The 19,178-nt window shown below is 35.8% G+C and overlaps 1 protein-coding gene across 4 annotated transcripts; it reads right to left on the bottom strand.

The window, feature by feature from the left end:
* Positions 1–3,257: 3,257 nt before the first annotated feature.
* Positions 3,258–18,060, bottom strand: LOC115962726. Of its 4 annotated transcripts, none has more exons than XM_031081605.1 (12): positions 17,616–18,060; positions 16,971–17,118; positions 16,394–16,524; positions 15,853–16,054; positions 15,316–15,577; positions 14,713–14,825; positions 9,097–9,204; positions 8,802–8,968; positions 6,635–6,898; positions 6,497–6,540; positions 6,011–6,233; positions 3,258–4,607 (listed from the first exon to the last, which is right to left on the bottom strand). In XM_031081605.1, exons 5-11 carry the CDS (start codon positions 15,342–15,344, stop codon positions 6,017–6,019), a joined length of 942 nt encoding a protein of 313 aa, XP_030937465.1. In that variant the 5' UTR covers positions 15,345–15,577; positions 15,853–16,054; positions 16,394–16,524; positions 16,971–17,118; positions 17,616–18,060; the 3' UTR covers positions 3,258–4,607; positions 6,011–6,016. The 4 variants fall into 4 exon arrangements, with proteins under 4 accessions (XP_030937465.1, XP_030937466.1, XP_030937467.1 ...); XM_031081606.1 differs by having other exon boundaries at positions 15,867–16,054; XM_031081607.1 differs by lacking the exon at positions 15,853–16,054.
* Between the last annotated feature and the right edge of the window lie 1,118 nt (positions 18,061–19,178).

Genomic DNA, 19,178 nt, shown 5'->3' with positions numbered 1-19,178 from the left:
CCATAAAACGCATGAGATATTTTCCGCACAGAATCTGTATATTTTTTAAATCTTACATCAGTAAATAAATGAGAAAATCAAAGGGATAAGAAATGTAATTTAGAGCTTAAAATGTTCGACTACAATTGAGCTGACAACAAGAGAAAAGAGTAAGAATCCTTACGGTGCATTACTTGTAGGACATTGGAAGGCTCATTTTTGTTTCCAGCAGCATCCCTAGTTACGTTTTCAGGAACATTGACAGATACAATATCTTGGTCTGCTTTTATCACTACAGCATATATGTGTACGTACTTCTTTAAAGCTGAAAATGTTAATGATTATCATTGGAAAGGAACAAAAGTGAAAGTTTGTTAAAGCGTAAATATGACATACTAATTGAAATATTATTTCCATCAAGAATCCAAATGGCGTGTAGAAAGGTCATCGTCATGGTTTCTTGTTTGTGTGTGGGTGAATTATTTATGTGATGTCTTGTTCATATAAGGGTTAATATGCATAGATACAAACACGAAGATAACCATAAATGACTTGCCTCTGTAATTTCCCTCCTGTGATTGATATATGTGAACGGCTAAAGCCAAATACCGGCTTCACGAATTTTATCAACACAGGGATGTTGCGTTCTCTTGTCCAATTACGGGATGGTGTACGCAACATTTGATTGTATTATAGCCTTATGAGTTTCTTGTATGCTTGCTTGGGTCCCGTTTGGATAGGAGTACTTGTCTTAGGATGGCCAAGTTAGGCTTTAAGGGCCTTAAGTTTGATTTTTGAGGGAATCCTTTCCTATTTATGGGGACAAATATGATAGTGTAATTTGCAGGAGGCCTTGTTATTAATAGGCTTGATACTTGTGTTTCTAGGTTTCAAGGTACTTAGTGATGGACCTAGTAACTTGATTAGTTGAATGCAGTGCCCGGTTGAGGTAAATTTGGATTGGACAGCTGAGGTAAGTGGTTTCTTAATGGGATTTTTAAAAAAGAATCATTATTGCACTAAAGTATTTTATGGTTAAACCCATTTTGGAACATTATTCGTGGTTTTCCTAAAACGTACTATGTGTACTACTATTGTTAATCATTGATGGAAAATGCATGAAGCATTTAAAAGTGAATCATATTTCTTATTGCATATGGAGAAATGCATGATTTGTTAGCATGGAAAAAACTAACATCTTTGATTAAATTCTTGAGAATGGATTTTATGGATTTATTGCACTATTTGCAAAATTTAAAGATGCTTTGATGATTGGGAAAGATGATACAAAATCTTCTTGACAAGAAATGAGTTTGAAGGCTTTGAGAAGCTTGTGAATATCTTTTGATATTAAAAGGTTTTGTGAAACTATTTGGAAATGAACTATGTTTTGATTTCATGTAATCTGTGAGCTTTTTATGTTTTACCATTGTGCCATGATGTGTGATTACCTAGCTAGATACTATAGTTTGTGTGACATTGGTATCTTAGCACCCGTCTTTGTGATGGTTATTGAGTTCTAACTATATGTCGAGAACTGAGTTCCGTCTTTGTGACAGCAGATTAGTTCTACCTTTGTGACGGCGTTAAATTCTATCTTTGTGACGACGTTGTCATTTGGCTCTAGATTGGATTTTCTGGTTTTGAAATGGTGTTTTATTTTTGCTCACAGTATATACAGTATGGTAGTTTCATGTTGAGATATTTTGAAAAAGCTTTGTGCTATATTGTTTCAATCATTCTTGTCATTTTATCCATGAAGATTGATCTAACAAAAATTAAGTGGAAATTTCCAAAGTGTAACATGTTTTGTGTTTTGTAAAAATGTTAATTATCATGAGACTTGAATTTCCCTTACCCTCATTAATTATGCTACTTACTAGGTTTTAGGTCATCACACTCTCTAACACTTTTACAAATAAATTAGTCATATGTTGGGCATGGAGCTTAGTTTATTTGTGGTGACTGGAGTACTATGCTAAGCGGGAGATTTGTGCTGACTCAACTTACTAAATTTATTGAGGCCATAGCTAATTCTACTAGAGGTTGGGCTCTTGAGGTTTGTAAGCCTAGGGCATGGTAGGCCTAGATTTTCTATTGAGGTTATGTATCTCAGAAAGGGTCATGACGTTGTGTTTATTTATTTGGAGCTTTGGATTTTTATGCATATTTGGAGACACTTGATTTGTAGTTTGTATTGTTTGTAAATGTGTCATAGAGCTCTGATTGATATTGTGGAAAGATCAATATATTTATTTACTTTATCAAATGAAAAAAAGAAAAAAAGAAAAACCTCCTATAGTCTCTCTTGAAGTCTCAATTTTTCATGTTTTGGACCCTTTTGGGTTTGGGGCGTGACATGTCTATTCTACATCATTTTAAAATTTAAGTAGGATAAGGGGAATAGGTATCCTTTATTAAGTTTAGTTTTTTTAGAAAATAAAATGGGAATAGGATAATGATAAGACATAATATAAATTGTCAAATTATAAGTTTTTGTTTAATTTAAATAAATATATAATTTGACATCATAATTCATAAGAACAAATTTGACAATTTGTTATCATCATCATCATAAGTAGAAACCCTGTTCTCCCCTCCCCTTCAAATTCTTCAAAAAAAAAAAAAAAAAAAACTTCCAACTAGAACTGACCTGAAAAAACAAGAATGATAATCAAGCTACAATTGGTCAATCAAAAAAAAAAAAAGGCTTTTGGATCTGATTTGAAGCAAAGTTGATTTCCCTAGATAATACATGTTAATTTGCAGTTCTCACAACTAAAAACATTTGATGCTTGCACATATGCACAAACAACTAAACACAAACAAGTTCCAATTTTACTTCAAATAATTTTTTATAATTCAGACTTTCATGGCTATTCAAATGAGCCAAAATTTTACTACTATGAGCCCAACAAATGGGTCACAGCTTAGAAATAAAAGGATTACAACCCCATCTCCAGAGTCCCAAGCAATCACCCATGTCTCATTACTAAACAATAAGTAGTGGAGCTAGCACTGCATCAGCTGTTGGAAGATGGATAAAGTAACTGTAATGAAACCAGTAATCTAAATGACGTGTTCTGTGATTCATTAACTTTCGCTTCAATGCATAAATGGCTTCTAAATCTTTGTACAAGCCGTTTGGTTTTGACTTGAAATCAGAAGATGTATTTAAAGTAGGGCTCCCACTTTCATCCTTACTAAAGCTACTAAGCTAGCATTTGTTACAACCCCCCTGCCGCGAGCTGCACTGTTCTTCCCACGTGGGGAGATGGTAAACGTCAAAGAAGAAATTTCATAAGCTTGATTTTTCTCATATACATTCTGATAATAATCTATTATAATTGTTCATAGGCTTTTACAGATGCCTTACATGCTTGAAAACGTAACTCACCAATGAGATAAAGTTGAGGTGAACTAAAACAAATGATAAGCAAAGACAATGCCAAGGATAAAAGGATGAAGTCTATCCCAACATGTAACAACTACGCAACTAAATATAGCACCTAAATCAAAGAGTGGTGTTGGTTCAACCATGATTTTTCTGGAACAGTTGTTCTCGAGTTCCTACTCCAAGAATTCTTGTTCCTGTTCCTACTCCTAGAGTTCCTGTTACTTTCAGCCAAAGGACTGGTGAATTTTTGCTCAATCTTGATTTGGAGATTTGACTTGATTAGAGGTAGAGGTAGCGGTAGCTGTATCTTCATCTGCAACAGAGGTTGGTTTAGAGTTGGAATCTCCAATATTATCCTTTAAAGCGGGGGGCCTGCTTAATGAAAACTCCTTTGAGCTGAAAAGCAAAGTTAATCCAGATGAAGCTCTTTTCAAACCGGTTAATAAGAAATGGTTCTCAAAGTCCAGCTGCTTTATCTGTTTGTACAAATCATACAATTCATTCATTATCTGTGGTAAAATTCCCACTAGGACAAGCATAAGCATGAGAATTCCAAATTTATTCTCATCCTTGTCTGACAATTTCTTCTCTCCGAGAACAAATATAATAGCCGATATACATGCTTCACTGGAAACTGCCGTGATCTCAAGCAACTGAATGTTTTTCTTAGTAAATGGCTTCTCGAGAACAAGGAAGAAGAGATGAAAACAATTGATGCATAAAGGGAATGTGATGGGAATCTTAGAAGTCTCGTTGTCCTCGTAGAAACCAGCCATAATCGCTAGCAAAACACGTCTCACGGACTCAAGCAATGGGTAGTATACTCTGAGTTCTCCACATAGCTTTTGGATCACAGACTCAAGCAATCTGTAGTATTTTCTGAGTTTTCCAAACAGCTTTTGGATAAAAGGTGCTTCAGCTTGTGTATGGGAAGAGACCCCAGAAATCTGTGGGAGCTTGGACTTGGGAGGGCCACTATAATCTTCATATAGAGACCCTAAAATGGTTACATATTCTTTTTTGGGTCTCCACGGGTCTCCCTCAACAGAAACCAAAAATACTCGGACTATTTTTTGATACCAAAAACCCTGACCCTCTTTATGAACTTCCTCGTATTGAAGTAGCGTTGCAAATGTAATACCTATAGAGAGGAACAAGAGCAAAGCCAGCAGTAGAAAAGACACAACACCCAGAAGCAGAACGCCAACAGCAATCCCCGATGCCGTCCCTCCTTAATTCACAAAAGTGAGAAATGATTAAGCCACATAGTTCTGTGCTTGAAGTTCTTAGCATTAAAACTAATGACAAAGAGTCTAGAATTTATTTATGGTAACAAAGAAATTTAAATTATACAAAATCTAATAAAGAGACAATTTGAATATCACCAAAAAAACACACACACACACACAAAAATACATGAAATATTACAATTTATTTTGTACTAACAAAGTGAAAGAAAAAAAAAACAACTAATAAGAAATAAAGTGGAAATTGAAAATTGAAAATGTTCAAATGAGAACAATAAAATGACCACAACAATTTCATAACAGATTTTATATAATAAGCTGTTGTTGGTAGGTAAAACATGACAATGTTAAGCCCAAATTAGAATCAGTATCAACTTACCACATATATATTTATTGTGAAAATATTATGGATATAACATTAATCTTATTTTTGTTGAACTCAAAATTTTGTAATTCTCAAATCAGGGTGTTTAACATTTTTATTAAAATGGTCAAAATAGGTTAATTTAGTATATAATATTTTTTTTAAGTATATATATATATATATATATTTCTTTTCAAGCCAGGTGGTCACATAACAGATTATTTAAAACTAATTATTTATCTAAATTTTTATATAAAAAAATTTTGGCAAGTGAAGGGAGCTGCCAGTCAAAGAGCATGTTGGGGTTTGTTGGACCAACCTCACATACAAGGGAGCCGCCAGTCAAAGAGCATGTTGGGGTTTGTTGAGGATTCATTTATTTTGCTGAAACTGAAAAAATTTTACTGAAATTATTGTAGATAAAAGTAAAATTTAGTTGAAATAGTACAGTGAGACCCATGAATAGTATGCAGTGAGGCCCATGAATAGTAGCAAAAATAAGCTGAATAGTAAAATAAGTTAATAAAAATATTTTTTGCCAAACACATACTAAGTGTATGTTTGGATTGCTCTGAAAACATATAACATGCACGTCTGCGTTTTTTAGGTTGGGTCCAATGCATTATTCATAGGACCCGCAAGTAAAGAATTCAACAAATTTTACTATAAAACTGGGTCCTACGACAATATTCACACATTTAAAAATTATTTTGCTACAGCGTTTTGAGTGATAAGTTTTCAGCAATAAACAGTATCCAAATAGACCTTAGATGTGCAAAAAATTGTGAATCTTGGTTCTAGATACACGCGTAACTCTAATATGATGCAGTCAGATAACTATGCTAGGATGGTTGACAAGCACAGAGAAGTGAATTGAGTTAACGTTCAAACAGTGTAAACATCAGCTTCATTGTAGTTCTTAAATATGTGAGGAGATGGGACATAATTTTTATGTCCATAAGACATATATGAACGCATAGATATGGATTCATTTGTGGGGAAGGAAACAAACTCTCAAGTTACCTCCAATTATAGCAGCAGAGCTGCAGAGGCCTGACAAATACTAGTTAGCCCAAGATTTACAATGATTATTTCAAATCTTAGGGATGTGAGTACTCCAGAACCCCCCTGCTCTTTAGAATTTTTCTTCTTCAAGTATAGGATGAGAAGGAGTAAAGCATGCACGTTTATGAAACCGCCACCAATTATGGCTAACCAGAACATATTTCTACCAAAATCACTCCACCTACATGAGACAAAATCTAGTAAGATAGTACACATTTACACTGATAACTAGCAAATATTTAAATTAAATTCAACAGTGTTTTTTTTTTTTTTTTAATTTTATTATAAAAAATTGTGGCTTTCATAGTTTTTCTGCTTTATATTGAATATTTTCAAGCCCAAAAATAAAATAAAATAAATCTGTATTGAATATTTTCTCCATTTGTTTTGTCTCTAAAATCCATATGCAAGTTCATGTAATAAATAGGAGTCCTCGCAACTTACCCATCTAAAATTCTTGGATCAAGAGCAGATTCAAGATGTTCTGTCTGCAGGAGTACAATGCATTCTATCAAAAAATTTACTCATTATAAGATTAAAAAAATTCAAAAACAAGTCATAGATAAAGTAGAGGTTTCAGACCTCAGCTAATGATTCATAATCCTTTCCAACCAGCTTTAACAAATTTTTATTGATTTCCGATAGTTGAAGTCTAGACGTTTGTACGTTGACAGGGAGACTCGAGTTCCCCATGACCAGACGGGTGCGCCCAGTTTCCCTTTCCCATGGAAGACTTAAGTAGGGAATGCTCCATCGCAAACCCCTTGTCAATTCATAATACTCCACTGGCAGTCTCACTGCCAACCATCCAGATAATGCAATAACCTGAAGATGGCATGCAATTCTCTGTATGAAAGAGAGAAGGAAAAATGCTGGTTAGTTCTACTCGAATGATGCAGTTCATAAGGTTTGATAAGTTATTTATCAGATACTTTAAGTGACAGTAGGTTACTCTAATCTATCTGCCAAGGTTTGATAAGTTCTACTCTTTATCCCAATAATGTAATAAAACCCCAGCCCACAAAATCCCACTCTGAAGAGGTCAATCCTAGTTTTCCATCTTTGGAAGAAGTGCCAATAGGCTCCACAGGCTTGACAGTTGGGCCCTCGGTTCAAGAAGTCAGACAACATGGTCAAAACTCAAAAGGCTCAAAACCATCCAAAATATTAAATTATATGTATAAAAATCAAGGAAAATTATTCTAGGTGTATTAATTTCTTTTGGATCCAGAGGAAGAGGGTTAATTTGTTCAACAGTATTTTTAATTATTTGACTGATTGTCAAGAGGCTACATATAAATGACCTGCTAGGTACAGTTTGATTGACTTCTGGTTCAAACCTTGGAAAATACTGGATCAGCCTCAAAGAAAAAATAAGCCAATTAAAATTGTACAAAAGAAAGATCTTGCTTTACCATAAATGAAATGCTTTGCAGAGACAATATGGTGTCCCAAGAAAGTTAATAGAGCACATCGACATGCTATCAGAACTTTTTTTGAGGTCATGATTATTTTTCATCATTTATAAATTTTGTTTTGGAAGCTCACCAATATAAATACTAGAATTTTTAAATTACAACTAGATTGCTTTTGATCTACTCTAAACAATGCGGAATAAGAGAAATAAATGTGCAATCAACTAGGACTACTAATAGTGTATGGGCATACATAATTAACAATTCAGTAAAAAGCACAAATAGTAAGGAAAGAGAGAAGCAAACACAAGATAACACCATGATTTGCTATCGAAGAGGAAAACCGGAGAACCCAACGCAAAAACCTCTGCAGCCCTTCAAGTTGAATTGATCCATTAGAAAATTAGTTGGTGTACAAGGATAACAAATAGACCCCCCAAAACCTAGACTACCCTCTGTACTTTGACCCTCCAAGTCCTAGCTACCGATGGATTTCATTGAACCTTATCTTCACTAGCTTTCTGGATTTCGCAATTATTACCAATTGCTTCCATTAAAAATTGGCATAAACCCAATGCTTCCCAATTGCTCCAAATCAACTCACAACACTCTAAATATGTGTGGTTTGTGTTTGGCCTAAGAACCTCTCAAGAGATATAGAATTAGAGAGAGAAGAGAGTGAAGAAAACTAAGAGAAATGTGTAGATGATTGTTGAGTTACAATCTCTAACTCTCAAATGGATTTTAGGGCTTTTTCTCTAAAACTCTTCTTACGATTTCATAAGTGTGGGTAAAGAAATGGGGGAAACAAACATAAACAGCTGCCCATGCATCTTGCAAGTCAGGTCGCAAGTTAGCCAAGTCACGAGTTACTCGCAAAATGCCTCTGACATTGGAGTTGTTTGAACTTCCAACATATATTTCTCACGTGGCCTTTTACAGGTTGCACCAATCGCAAGTCAATCGCGAAATCCCCTGCTTCATAGTTCTTAAACAATTTGCACACTGAACCCATTACATTTAATCCCAAAAAAATAAAGGTAAATGATTAAATAAATTACAATAAAATTTGAAACAAAATTAAAGTCAACAGCCATGAATTGAAAATCACAACTTTACATGCTTCAACTTCAAAGATTTGTAAGATTTTTCTCTGCCCTTTTTATAACATCCAGCCATAGAATTAATGTCAATTTATGATTAAAAAAAAAAAAGTCAGTTTATTTACTATTGTGTTTCTAACACGGTGTAAAAGCGTCCGTATGGATTATTATCATGCTATAACTAAATAATCAATTAATGAGATAACAATTCAAATGAAATAGATATCATACAAAAAGATTACTCTCAGACTGAGAGGGAGAAGGAAATGGACTTGAAGATTCCCCAGTGGAGTTAAGGCTTGCTATCGAAACCGTAAGCAGCCCAGCAGCAATAATTATCACGACAAATGAGCCAGTTATAGATCCATAAAACGCATGAGATATTTTCGGCACAGAATCTGTATATTTTTTTAACCTTACATCAGTATATAAATGAGAAAATCAAAGGGATAAGAAATGTAATTTAGAGCTTAGATGTTGGACTACAATTGAGCTGACAACAAGAGAAAAGAGTAAGAATCCTTACGGTGCATTACTTGTAGGACATTGGAAGGCTCATTTTTGTTTCCAGCAGCATCCCCAGTTACGTTTTCAGGAACATTGACAGATACAATATCTTGGTCTGCTTTTGTCACTACAGCATATAGGTGATTACGTACTTCTTTAAAGCAGAAAATGTTAATGATTATCATTCGTAAGGAACAAAAGTGAAAGTTTATTAAAGCGTAAATATGACATACTAATTGAAATATTATTTCCATCAAGAATCCAAATGGTGTGTAGAAAGGTCATCGTCATGGTTTCTTGTTTGTGTGTGGGTGAATTATTTATGTGATGTCTTGTTCATATAAGGGTTAATATGCATAGATACAAACACGAAGATAACCATAAATGACTTGCTTCTGTAATTCCCCTCCTGTGATTGATATATGTGAACGGCTAAAGCCAAATACCGGCTTCACGAATTTTATCAACACAGGGATGTTGCGTTCTCTTGTCCAATTACGGGATGGTGTACGCAACATTAGAGCAGGCCTCAAAGATTCGGAAGGTGTTGTACTCAATGTTACAGCAGGCCTCAGAGAATCTAAAGGTCACATTTATATCTATCAGGAGGAAACAATCAACAAATAGACATTTAAATATAAAGCTTTCCTAATTGCAAATAATCTTTTTTTTATACGCCTAATTGCATATATATATATATATATATATATTTGGTAAAAAGGAAATTTCATTAAAACAAACTAAAGGCTACCAGCAACAGCAGGAATAGTCCTGATACAAAACACACCCTCCTTGTCCGAACTAATAAGATCTAGCAAGTCCAAAGGAGGATCCTGATACACATAATAACAACAATCCTAGAGCACACCTTTCCTAGCTAAAAAGTCAACACAAAAATTAGCCTCACGATAGCAATGCCCAATCCGAACTTGGCCAAATTGGGATATCAACTGTCTACAATCATCAACAATAGGCATAACAACCCGGTTCGAATAAGAAGGATCTCTAATAATATCAACAACTGGTTTGGCATCAATTTGAATATCAACAGCTTGAAGATGCATGTTGTGACAAAGGTTAAGGCCATCATGAAGAGCCCAAAGCTCAGCAATAAAGCTTGTGGTGACTCCGATGCATCTAGAGAAACCACCAAGCCAATCTCCGCGATCATTCCGAATGATGCCACTGCAACCAGCTCTACCAGGATTCCCTAAGGCTGATCCGTCAATGTTTAAGCGAACCCAGCCAGGTGAAGGCTTCTCCCATCTAATCCGGAACATCCTTCTACTACCTGCAATTTTAGGATTCAAAGCACAATGCAAAAACTCAAGAGCTTGGAACACCGCCTCACTGTGAACACCAGGCCGAAAGTTTTGGCCTCTAAACACCACATTATTCCTTTCTTTCCACAACAACCAAATAACAAAAGGAAAAAGAATTCTCCACGGTGGTTGATTGGGCACTCTACACCCATGATCTTTGCAATTCTTTTCAAGCCAAATGTGGAGGCTATCCTCAAAGAAGCTGCTGTTTGGCCGAACCCCCAGGTTAGTCCAAATTGTTTTTGCCATCTCACAGTCCCTAAGTCTATGAATAATGGTCTCAACTTCCCTTAGACAAATAGGGCACCTATCCACCTCACTAAGGTGCCTTTTAACAAGGCAATCTCCCACCCCAATGCTATTATGCAAGCATTGCCACATGAAAGATTTAATACGCGGTAAAGAATCCACCTTCCAAACCCAACACCCCATAAACTCCTCTTCCTCCTCATTGCATCTAGTGGCTAAAGAATAGGCTGATTTAAGCTCAAAATCCCCATGCTTATCACCATTCCAAATCAGCCTATCTTCCTCAATAGAAGTCCCCAAAGAATAAGGCATGGCATTAATTTCCATAATAACATCATTTGGAACTTGGACAGAAACTTTTGACCAATCCCATCCATGAGGACCAAAAACCTCTTTAACTTGGAGCCTCTCTTCTTCTTCAAGGAGAGGACCTTGAATTAAAGCTCTTAACGGAGCCTTTGCAAACCATTTGTCATGCCAAATGCTCAAACTACTATTTTGCCCCGGAATCCACCGAATGCCTTTATGGAAAACCTCACTTCCCTTTTGAATTGCTTTCCAAACTCTAGAGCAAGGAAGCTTGTCTTTAGCTCTAGCGTGCAACCGACGGCTAGTACAATACTTGCTTCTAAGAACCTTTGCCCATACAACATCCTTCTCTGTCCGGAATCTCCAATTAAGCTTGGCAAGAAGAGCTTGATTCCTTCCCCTAGCTAATTGAATTCCAAGACCCCTTTGCTCTTTAGCTTTGGTCACTTTGTGCCAACCCACCCAATGTGTTCTTTTCGAAGAATCCAAAGATCCCCACAGAAAATTACGATTAACTCTATCAATATCATCCAACAACTTCTTGGGTAACGCCGTGCATTGCATGACATAGGCAGGAATAGTAGATGTGGAGGCTTGAATGAGCACCGTTCTACCTTCAAGTGATAATAAATTAGCTTTCCACCCCGCCAACTTCTGCTTGACCCTATCCAAAATGAAATTTTGATCTTGATTGTTCCCTCCCCGGTGCTTCAAGGGAAACCCAAGGTACTTTCCAAGATTAGGAGTAGATTTAAATCCCAAAATATCACACAAGGATTCTCTAGCATCCACGTCTACATTTGGGGAGAAATAAACTCTAGACTTACTCTCACTGATGGATTGGCCAAACCTAGTACAAAAGTCATCAAGCACATCCCTAATTGTAGAACAATTCACATGATCCGCCTTCGCAAAGAGAACCAAATCATCTGCAAAAAACAAGTGAGAAAAAGCCATCCCATTCTGAGAGCTTTTGACAGGAACCCAACTCTTCTTACTACACTTATCTTCAATGATATGCCCAAGAACTTTCATACAAAGAATGAAGAGATAAGGAGATAATGGATCACCTTGCCTAATTCCACGCGAGGGGAAAATAGGCTCAGCAATTCCACCATTAAATAGAATAGAGGTGGAAACAGAAGAAACACAACTCATGATGAGATTAACCAAATTGTGGGATAAATTTGCATTAATCAACACTTCTCGAATGAAACTCCATTCAATTTTGTCATAAGCCTTTTCAAGGTCCACTTTAATCGCCATGTAGCCTCCCTGCTCCTTCTTATTACTAATAGTATGAATCAACTCTTGCACCACAATAGCATTGTCTACGCTTCGCCTCCTCGGCACAAAAGCTGATTGGAGAGGGCAGACCAGCTTATCAAGATGAGGTCTAAGCCTAGCTACAATGATCTTAGTGACAATCTTGTACACCGTATTGCAAAGACTAATGGGGCGATAGTTCCCCAAACTTTCTGAGCCCGCTATTTTAGGAATTAGAACAATATTGGTTCTATTGAGGTAATCGGGGATTCTACATTCTTCAAAGATATACATAACTTCATTCCTCACAAATTCCTTTACAGTGGGCCAAAACCTTTGGAAAAACCCCGCATGGAGTCCATCTGGACCAGGGGCTTTGTACTGTTTGAGAGCCCACAAACCCTCTCTGATTTCATCATCAGACACCGGCAAATTCAGGTTGCCCTTATCCTCTTTTGACAAAACCTCTTGCCACCTAGAGGGTTGGGGAATATGTAAAGGAGAGTAATCAAGGGTAGTCAAGAACAATTTACTAAACCCTTCTCTAATGAAAGATATAGTCCCACCCTCACTAGTAATCCATTCTCCCATATCATTTTTTATACGCGAAATACGGTTACGTCTTCTCCTAACAATTGTAGACATATGATGAAAAACAATGTTTCTATCACCCTCAATCAGCTGATTATGCGAGACTTTTGCACCCACAACTCCTCTTCCTGACAAAGAATATCATTTAACTCTTTATGCAAAGATTTCTCCAATTCCACCAAAGAATGAGAAGGAGTTTCTACCAAAGCTTTCTGGGCACCATTTAGCTGGGCTAAAACTCGCTTCTTCCTCCCAAAGATATTTCCAAAGTGGTGCTTATTCCACTCTGAAGCCTTCCTGGAAAAACAGTCAATAGCCACTTGGAGAGGTCAAGAAAAACCCCAGGCTTCCGAAACAATCCCAGGAAAAGATAGGTCTGACAACCAAAAGCTCTGAAATCTAAACGGCCTAGGAAGACGAATTCCATTACTCAAGTTAGGTTCGAGAAGCACTGGGCAATGATCAGATACACATCTTGTAAGATGAGTCACCTTTGCATCGGGGTGAGCAGCACACCAGCTTGGATTGGCAAAGAAACGATCAATTCTTTCTTGGACTAACGTATTAATATTACGCTTGTTAGTCCAAGTAAACCGAGGCCCAGTGAACCCCATATCTATCATGTTACAATAATCAAGACAATCTTTAAAAAGCAAAGACCTATTTGAGTTAATAGCTCTACCCCCAAACTTGTCCCCAACAGCAAGAACTTCATTAAAATCTCCAGCTTTTATCCAAGGTTTCTCATGCAGATCAGCAACATTTTTAAGATTGTTCCACAATATGCATCTTTCATGGAATCTAGGACTAGCATAAATAGCTGAAAAAATAAATTCAAGGGAAGTTGAGATTACCTTCACTAAAACGTGAACCTCCTGCTCTGACATAGCTAAATGAGTAATCTGCACTTTATCAGAGTTCTAGAGAAGCCAAATTCCACCAAAAAAACCAATCGTGTCTGAATGGATGACTCCATCAAACGGCAACCTATCCAAGATATCCCTAGTTCTATCACCACCAATTCGAGTCTCCATAACAACCATAATAGCTGGATCATGACAATTAACCAGCTCCCTAACATGATTTTGAAAAGAGGGCTATAAAGCTCCTCTGCAATTCCAAACAATAATACTGATCATTAAACAAGATAAATGAAATAGACAAACCATTAGATGGATGGACCAATCCTGCTTCCTTCATCAAATGCCGAAATTGATTCCCAGACAAAAGGGATGCTGACCCACTCACTGGTTGTGGATTTTAGGGCTATTCCAGCAACCAAAGCCCACAGAAGGCAGAGCAGCCCGCTGTACAGAGCCAGCACACCAGACCCACGGAGGAGCAAAGAAAGTCGTCTCCAAGTTGCCAAATGGAAATTGGTCCAATATCAAAGAGTGACCCACTTCCGTGAAGTATCCAAAGACAGAAGAATCATTCACCAGATACCTACACCGAAGCCAGGTAGACCAAAGGAGAAAGCTATTGTGTAGTTTAAGGGATAGATAGATAGGTTGGTGAATACTGAAATTTGGGTTTAGATTTAGGGATCTGCAGAAAGTTAAGAGAGAACCCACGATAAGAGTGGGTAGAGAAGTCCCTCATGCTGGAGGTGGAGAAGCGCCACACGGAGGTGGAGATAACCCACATAGGGTGGTGGAGAAGGCCACACGGAGGTGGAGGACGGATTTGTAAGTAATGATGATGAAGATTTTAATAGTTTTGCATATATATATAATTATAAAAAAAAAAAAAAAAAAAAAAAAAAAAAAAAAAAATCCTACCTGAAGAATTTCTATATTCAAAGAGTTGAGTAACAGAATATTGAAATAGAATTTTGATTCCACAAACAGATTATTTATTTTCTCTTTGTAACGCTTGTAAACTATTGTCAATCGTACCATATATGAAAGCAAATGGTTCAACTGGGGAAACTGAAGTCCCCTGTCTGCTTATTATATAGTTTGTATCAATGCTTACATTGACTACAGTCGTGTCAAATATGTGTAGCAACCTGAAAGGAGAGAGTGAAAATGAGTAAGAAATAAATGGTATATGACAAATATAGGTCCCGGATATATAAATAGCAATAAATGTTCTCACACACACATTAATGTACACTCTATACACACTACATCCACAATTTCACATGTGATCACATATTTGTTAAGGATGTCCACATCTAAAACGTGAAACTGGTAGTGTATACGGATGATGTACAATAATGACTGTGATAATCCATACACTTTTGCATATGTATATTAGGGGGAAGTTCAAGATGTGCAACCATGAAAATTTTTTGAAGATGATTTATTTTCTCTGTACAATTAATGGCTCCAATGTTTCTAAGTGACCCAATTCAAAATGATGTTGTGCATTACGTAGGACAAAATATAAATGAGCCATTCCAAATTCATAGGACAACTAAACATGCTCCTAACCTATGAACCAACTTGTACTCTCATGGCTGAAAAAGTAAAATTAGATTGTGAGAACCATCTGACCTTAAATACAAATCTGCTACGCCCTTCATATTTTTTAGTGTCAACCAGAGGAAGAAGTGAGCCCTCACTCATTTGGAGAGAATATAAAATTTCCGCTTTGAGAGAATTGTTAATTTCTTCAGATGTGTTGAGAACAGGCTCTGGAAAGGTTAAACAGACCTCAATTTCTTATAGTTATTGGTTGCTCGCACCAGTATAGTTTCACCATTTAATTGAAGTTGCCTTCTAGGAACGTGAGTAGTTAAGTTGATACTTCGTCTATCTGTAGAATTAATGAACAGAGCATGTAAAGAACACATTGACAACAACAACAATCAACCAATCAATCAAATCAGACAAGGACAGTTACATAAACAGTCCAGATTATTCGATTTAAATATGATACAAATTGCCAATAAGTAAAGCTCAAGGCATTAGTTAGATAAAAACAAGAATAGCAATGGAAGGACATTTCACTTATAACTCTTCCAGAAAATAATGATACATATTTCCTATTGAAAAAAAATAAATTCCTCTGTAAATAAAAACAAGACTCACTTAAATGCACATACAAAGTAGAATTTGCGTTTCTTGTAAATTTGTTCCCAGCACTGTCAGTACAAAAATTCTTATCCATTACCAAACTCACTCGCCCAAACTGAGCAATGAATGATAAACCCACAAGGACAGAATATTGAAGGTTTGGCTGTAGAGTTTTGAGCGAGTTTGGTATAACTTGGCCAGCACCATAGACCAAAAGCTGTAAAGAGTTTTCCAAAAATGATGAAAATGTTAGAATTCGGTTTATTATTCAGTCTAGACAGCATAACTAGTCAGAGAACCTAGATTATGGAATTCAATTTACACATCTACTTAATTAACATGGTGGACAGTTCCATATGAGGAATTTCAAGACATTTTTCAGTTATTCAACTAAAGCCATTCTTCTATAATAGAAAGGTTGAGAACAAATTAACCAAAAAACCACAATTCTGAAACACTATAATAATGCAATAACCAAAGAGAGAACATAAAATCAATTTAGTGGCGTTTTTATTTATTTATTTATTTTTTATGTGTTTGCTAGCCACCTACTCACATTGCATTTCATAGATGAACATTCAAAACCTCCACCAGTACAGGGTTCACTGAAAGATATATTTATAGAAACATTCAGAGCATTTGTGAAAGGTGTTGAGGCTGAGATATATGCCGTTGGCGGGATAATATCTGCAAAATTAAGGTATATAATATGAATCAGCTATGGGTACAGAAAAAAATATAAGTCAACATGATTGCCAGAAAATCTAAATTGGATTGTTAACATCATAGACTCGGTTTGGTTTCAGCAAGCTTGATAAAGTGTCAAACTAACCTTCAATGGGGGGGGGGGGGGGGGGGGGGGGGGGGGGGGTGGTGTTTAAGTCTTCAAGAATAAGAATAGTAAGGTAAAATTTATGCATTTCATAGAAATTTGAAAGTTGAGTACTAAAGAAAAATGAACACATTAGAAATTGGGTACTAAAGAACACAATATAAGCTCATGGGAGGCAAAACATTTCCTCATATACATAGCTGTTGAAGACTTTCAAGCAAGAAGGTCTTATTTGAAGTTGAGTGGTAACTGAAGAAAATATAATAGAAATTAGAAAAAGAATAAAAGGAAGGTTCTTAACCAACAGTCCAGTTATAGCTACTGCTGCCAACTCCTTGAGTCCCGTTGGGGGAAACCTCAAATTTATGATTTCCATCCTGCAAGTCTTCACACATAACCGTCCCATTTTCACATTGAGAAGCATTAATGCGGCCAAAGCCATCGTCCAACTGCACCAAGTTTATTAACCTATTATTTTGTGGAACAAGCCAAATGAACATCAAGAGAAAAACCAAAGTTTTCCCAATAAATCAAACCATGACAGCTTCTTCACTTCCCACTTACCATTGAGTTGGAAAGCAAAACACATACACAAAGCAAAAAAAAGAAAATCCAATAATTTAGCTTGGCACCAGGATGAATATGAGTAATCATTCATTTTAATAATCTTATCAACTAAAGAAAAATACAAAAATATGTACATATGAATAAACTGAATTCCCAATGGTTTTCTTGATTAGTCTAAACTCTAAAAGAAAATTCAAGCTCATTACATCCGTATAGAATGGAAAGACGTGCTAATTACTTTTTTAGATCAACCAACTCCCTTACATTAACTTAAGATCCATGAAACATATAAACTCATGAGGGAGAAAGAGAGAGAGCAGAGTACCCAAAACAAAAGCCAAGTAAAACTAGCTCAAATTAATACTAGAGCTTAACGTACCTTGCAAGTGCTATTACAATTGGTGCAAGCGCCACTCCCACCCACAACAACTTTAAAGACGAATTTGGTTGAGTTGAGATTTGAGAATGCATGGGAGTCTTCAAGAAATTCACAGTGAGCTCTGAGGTATCCAGAGTGCTATGAAAATCAAAAGAGAAAAAACTGAGCAAAGTATAACCACCAATGGAAGCTTGAGCAAGCCCATTTGGGAGTAAACCATAATTGAAGTCTGAGACATGCATAGGCCAACAATTTATAACCAAAAGAAACACATTTGTGGGACTCGTGAAAACAAATTTGAACAGTGACAGCAGGACATTGTATAGAAACAGTGTTGTAAATGAGATTAGTTGGATAGAAAATAGATTATACAATGACTAGTAGAGTTAAGAGAATGACTTGAGAAGAAGAGTTTGGATTGTTTAGTGGTTGATGAGGTAAGAGAGTGACATAAGAAGATGACTTAAGGATAGTGCATATGAGACTAAGAGCCCTTGCATCAAAGCTTATATAATAGAAAAATGACCATATTTAAGCCAACTAATTCACCCACTTTGGGCCATGCAAAGTTGAGTAAAAATACATAGTTGCTATGGTAACCATGTAAATTTACACTGATACTACTTATTTTGTATTAAGTTTTTAATTCTTTCTTTACATATCCTGAGAATGAGGGAAGAGAGTGAATTGTAGTTGTTGCATGTGAAAAAAGAAAAAATCATTTTAAAAAATCAAGAAAATTGATGTTGCAATGAAATATAGTGTAAATATGTAATATAATGTAAGGTATTTTGAAAAGTAAATATGTAAAATAAAAAAAATTAGGTTGTTATACTAAATTAGGTATTAATTTTGGTACAAGCTAATACAATTTTTGTACAAGCTAATACGACTGAAAGTTAAAAGCTTTCATTGAGAGAGAGAGAGAGAGGTCAAGGATTTGTCAATAGACTCAATATAAAATGAAGAGGGAAGACAAACAAACCTTCTTTTTTCCAAATAGTATAATTTTAGGAAAAATTTAGAAAAAAGCACTGGGTCAAGCTTATTTAGTTATGTTAACATGTTTTTTGGAACTCGAGTTTGTCAAACTTGAGTTCCAATGAAACTCGAGTTTATCAAACCCAAGTTCCAAACATTATGGCAATTTGATAAAAAATAATACTCCCTCCGTCTCACTTTTTTTGTCCTGTTTGAAAAGTCAAACTTTTTAAGAGAACATCATTTATTGTCTTGTTTACCTTTTAAAAATGTATTAGTTTCCAAAACTACCCTTAAAAAAATTTATCAAAAAATTGAATTAGTAAATTAATAGGGGTATAATAGGAACATTAGTAAATTAATGACTTTTATTTTTAGAAACAGAATAATATTTTGGGACATCTCAAAATGGAATAGAGAACAAAAAAAGTGGGACGAAGGAAGTACTTAGAACTTGAGTTTGGTAAACTTGAGTTTCATTGGAACTCGAGGTTGAAAACATGTTACATAACTAAATAAATTTGACCATGTGCTATTTAGCAAAAAATTTCAAAAATTACGTTGTTTAGCAAATTTTTCTAA

Source organism: Quercus lobata, chromosome 10, assembly GCF_001633185.2.
Source record: "Quercus lobata isolate SW786 chromosome 10, ValleyOak3.0 Primary Assembly, whole genome shotgun sequence".
NCBI lineage: Eukaryota > Viridiplantae > Streptophyta > Magnoliopsida > Fagales > Fagaceae > Quercus > Quercus lobata.
Note: the sequence above shows the minus strand (reverse complement) of the source record. Positions and strands in the feature narration are given on the sequence as shown.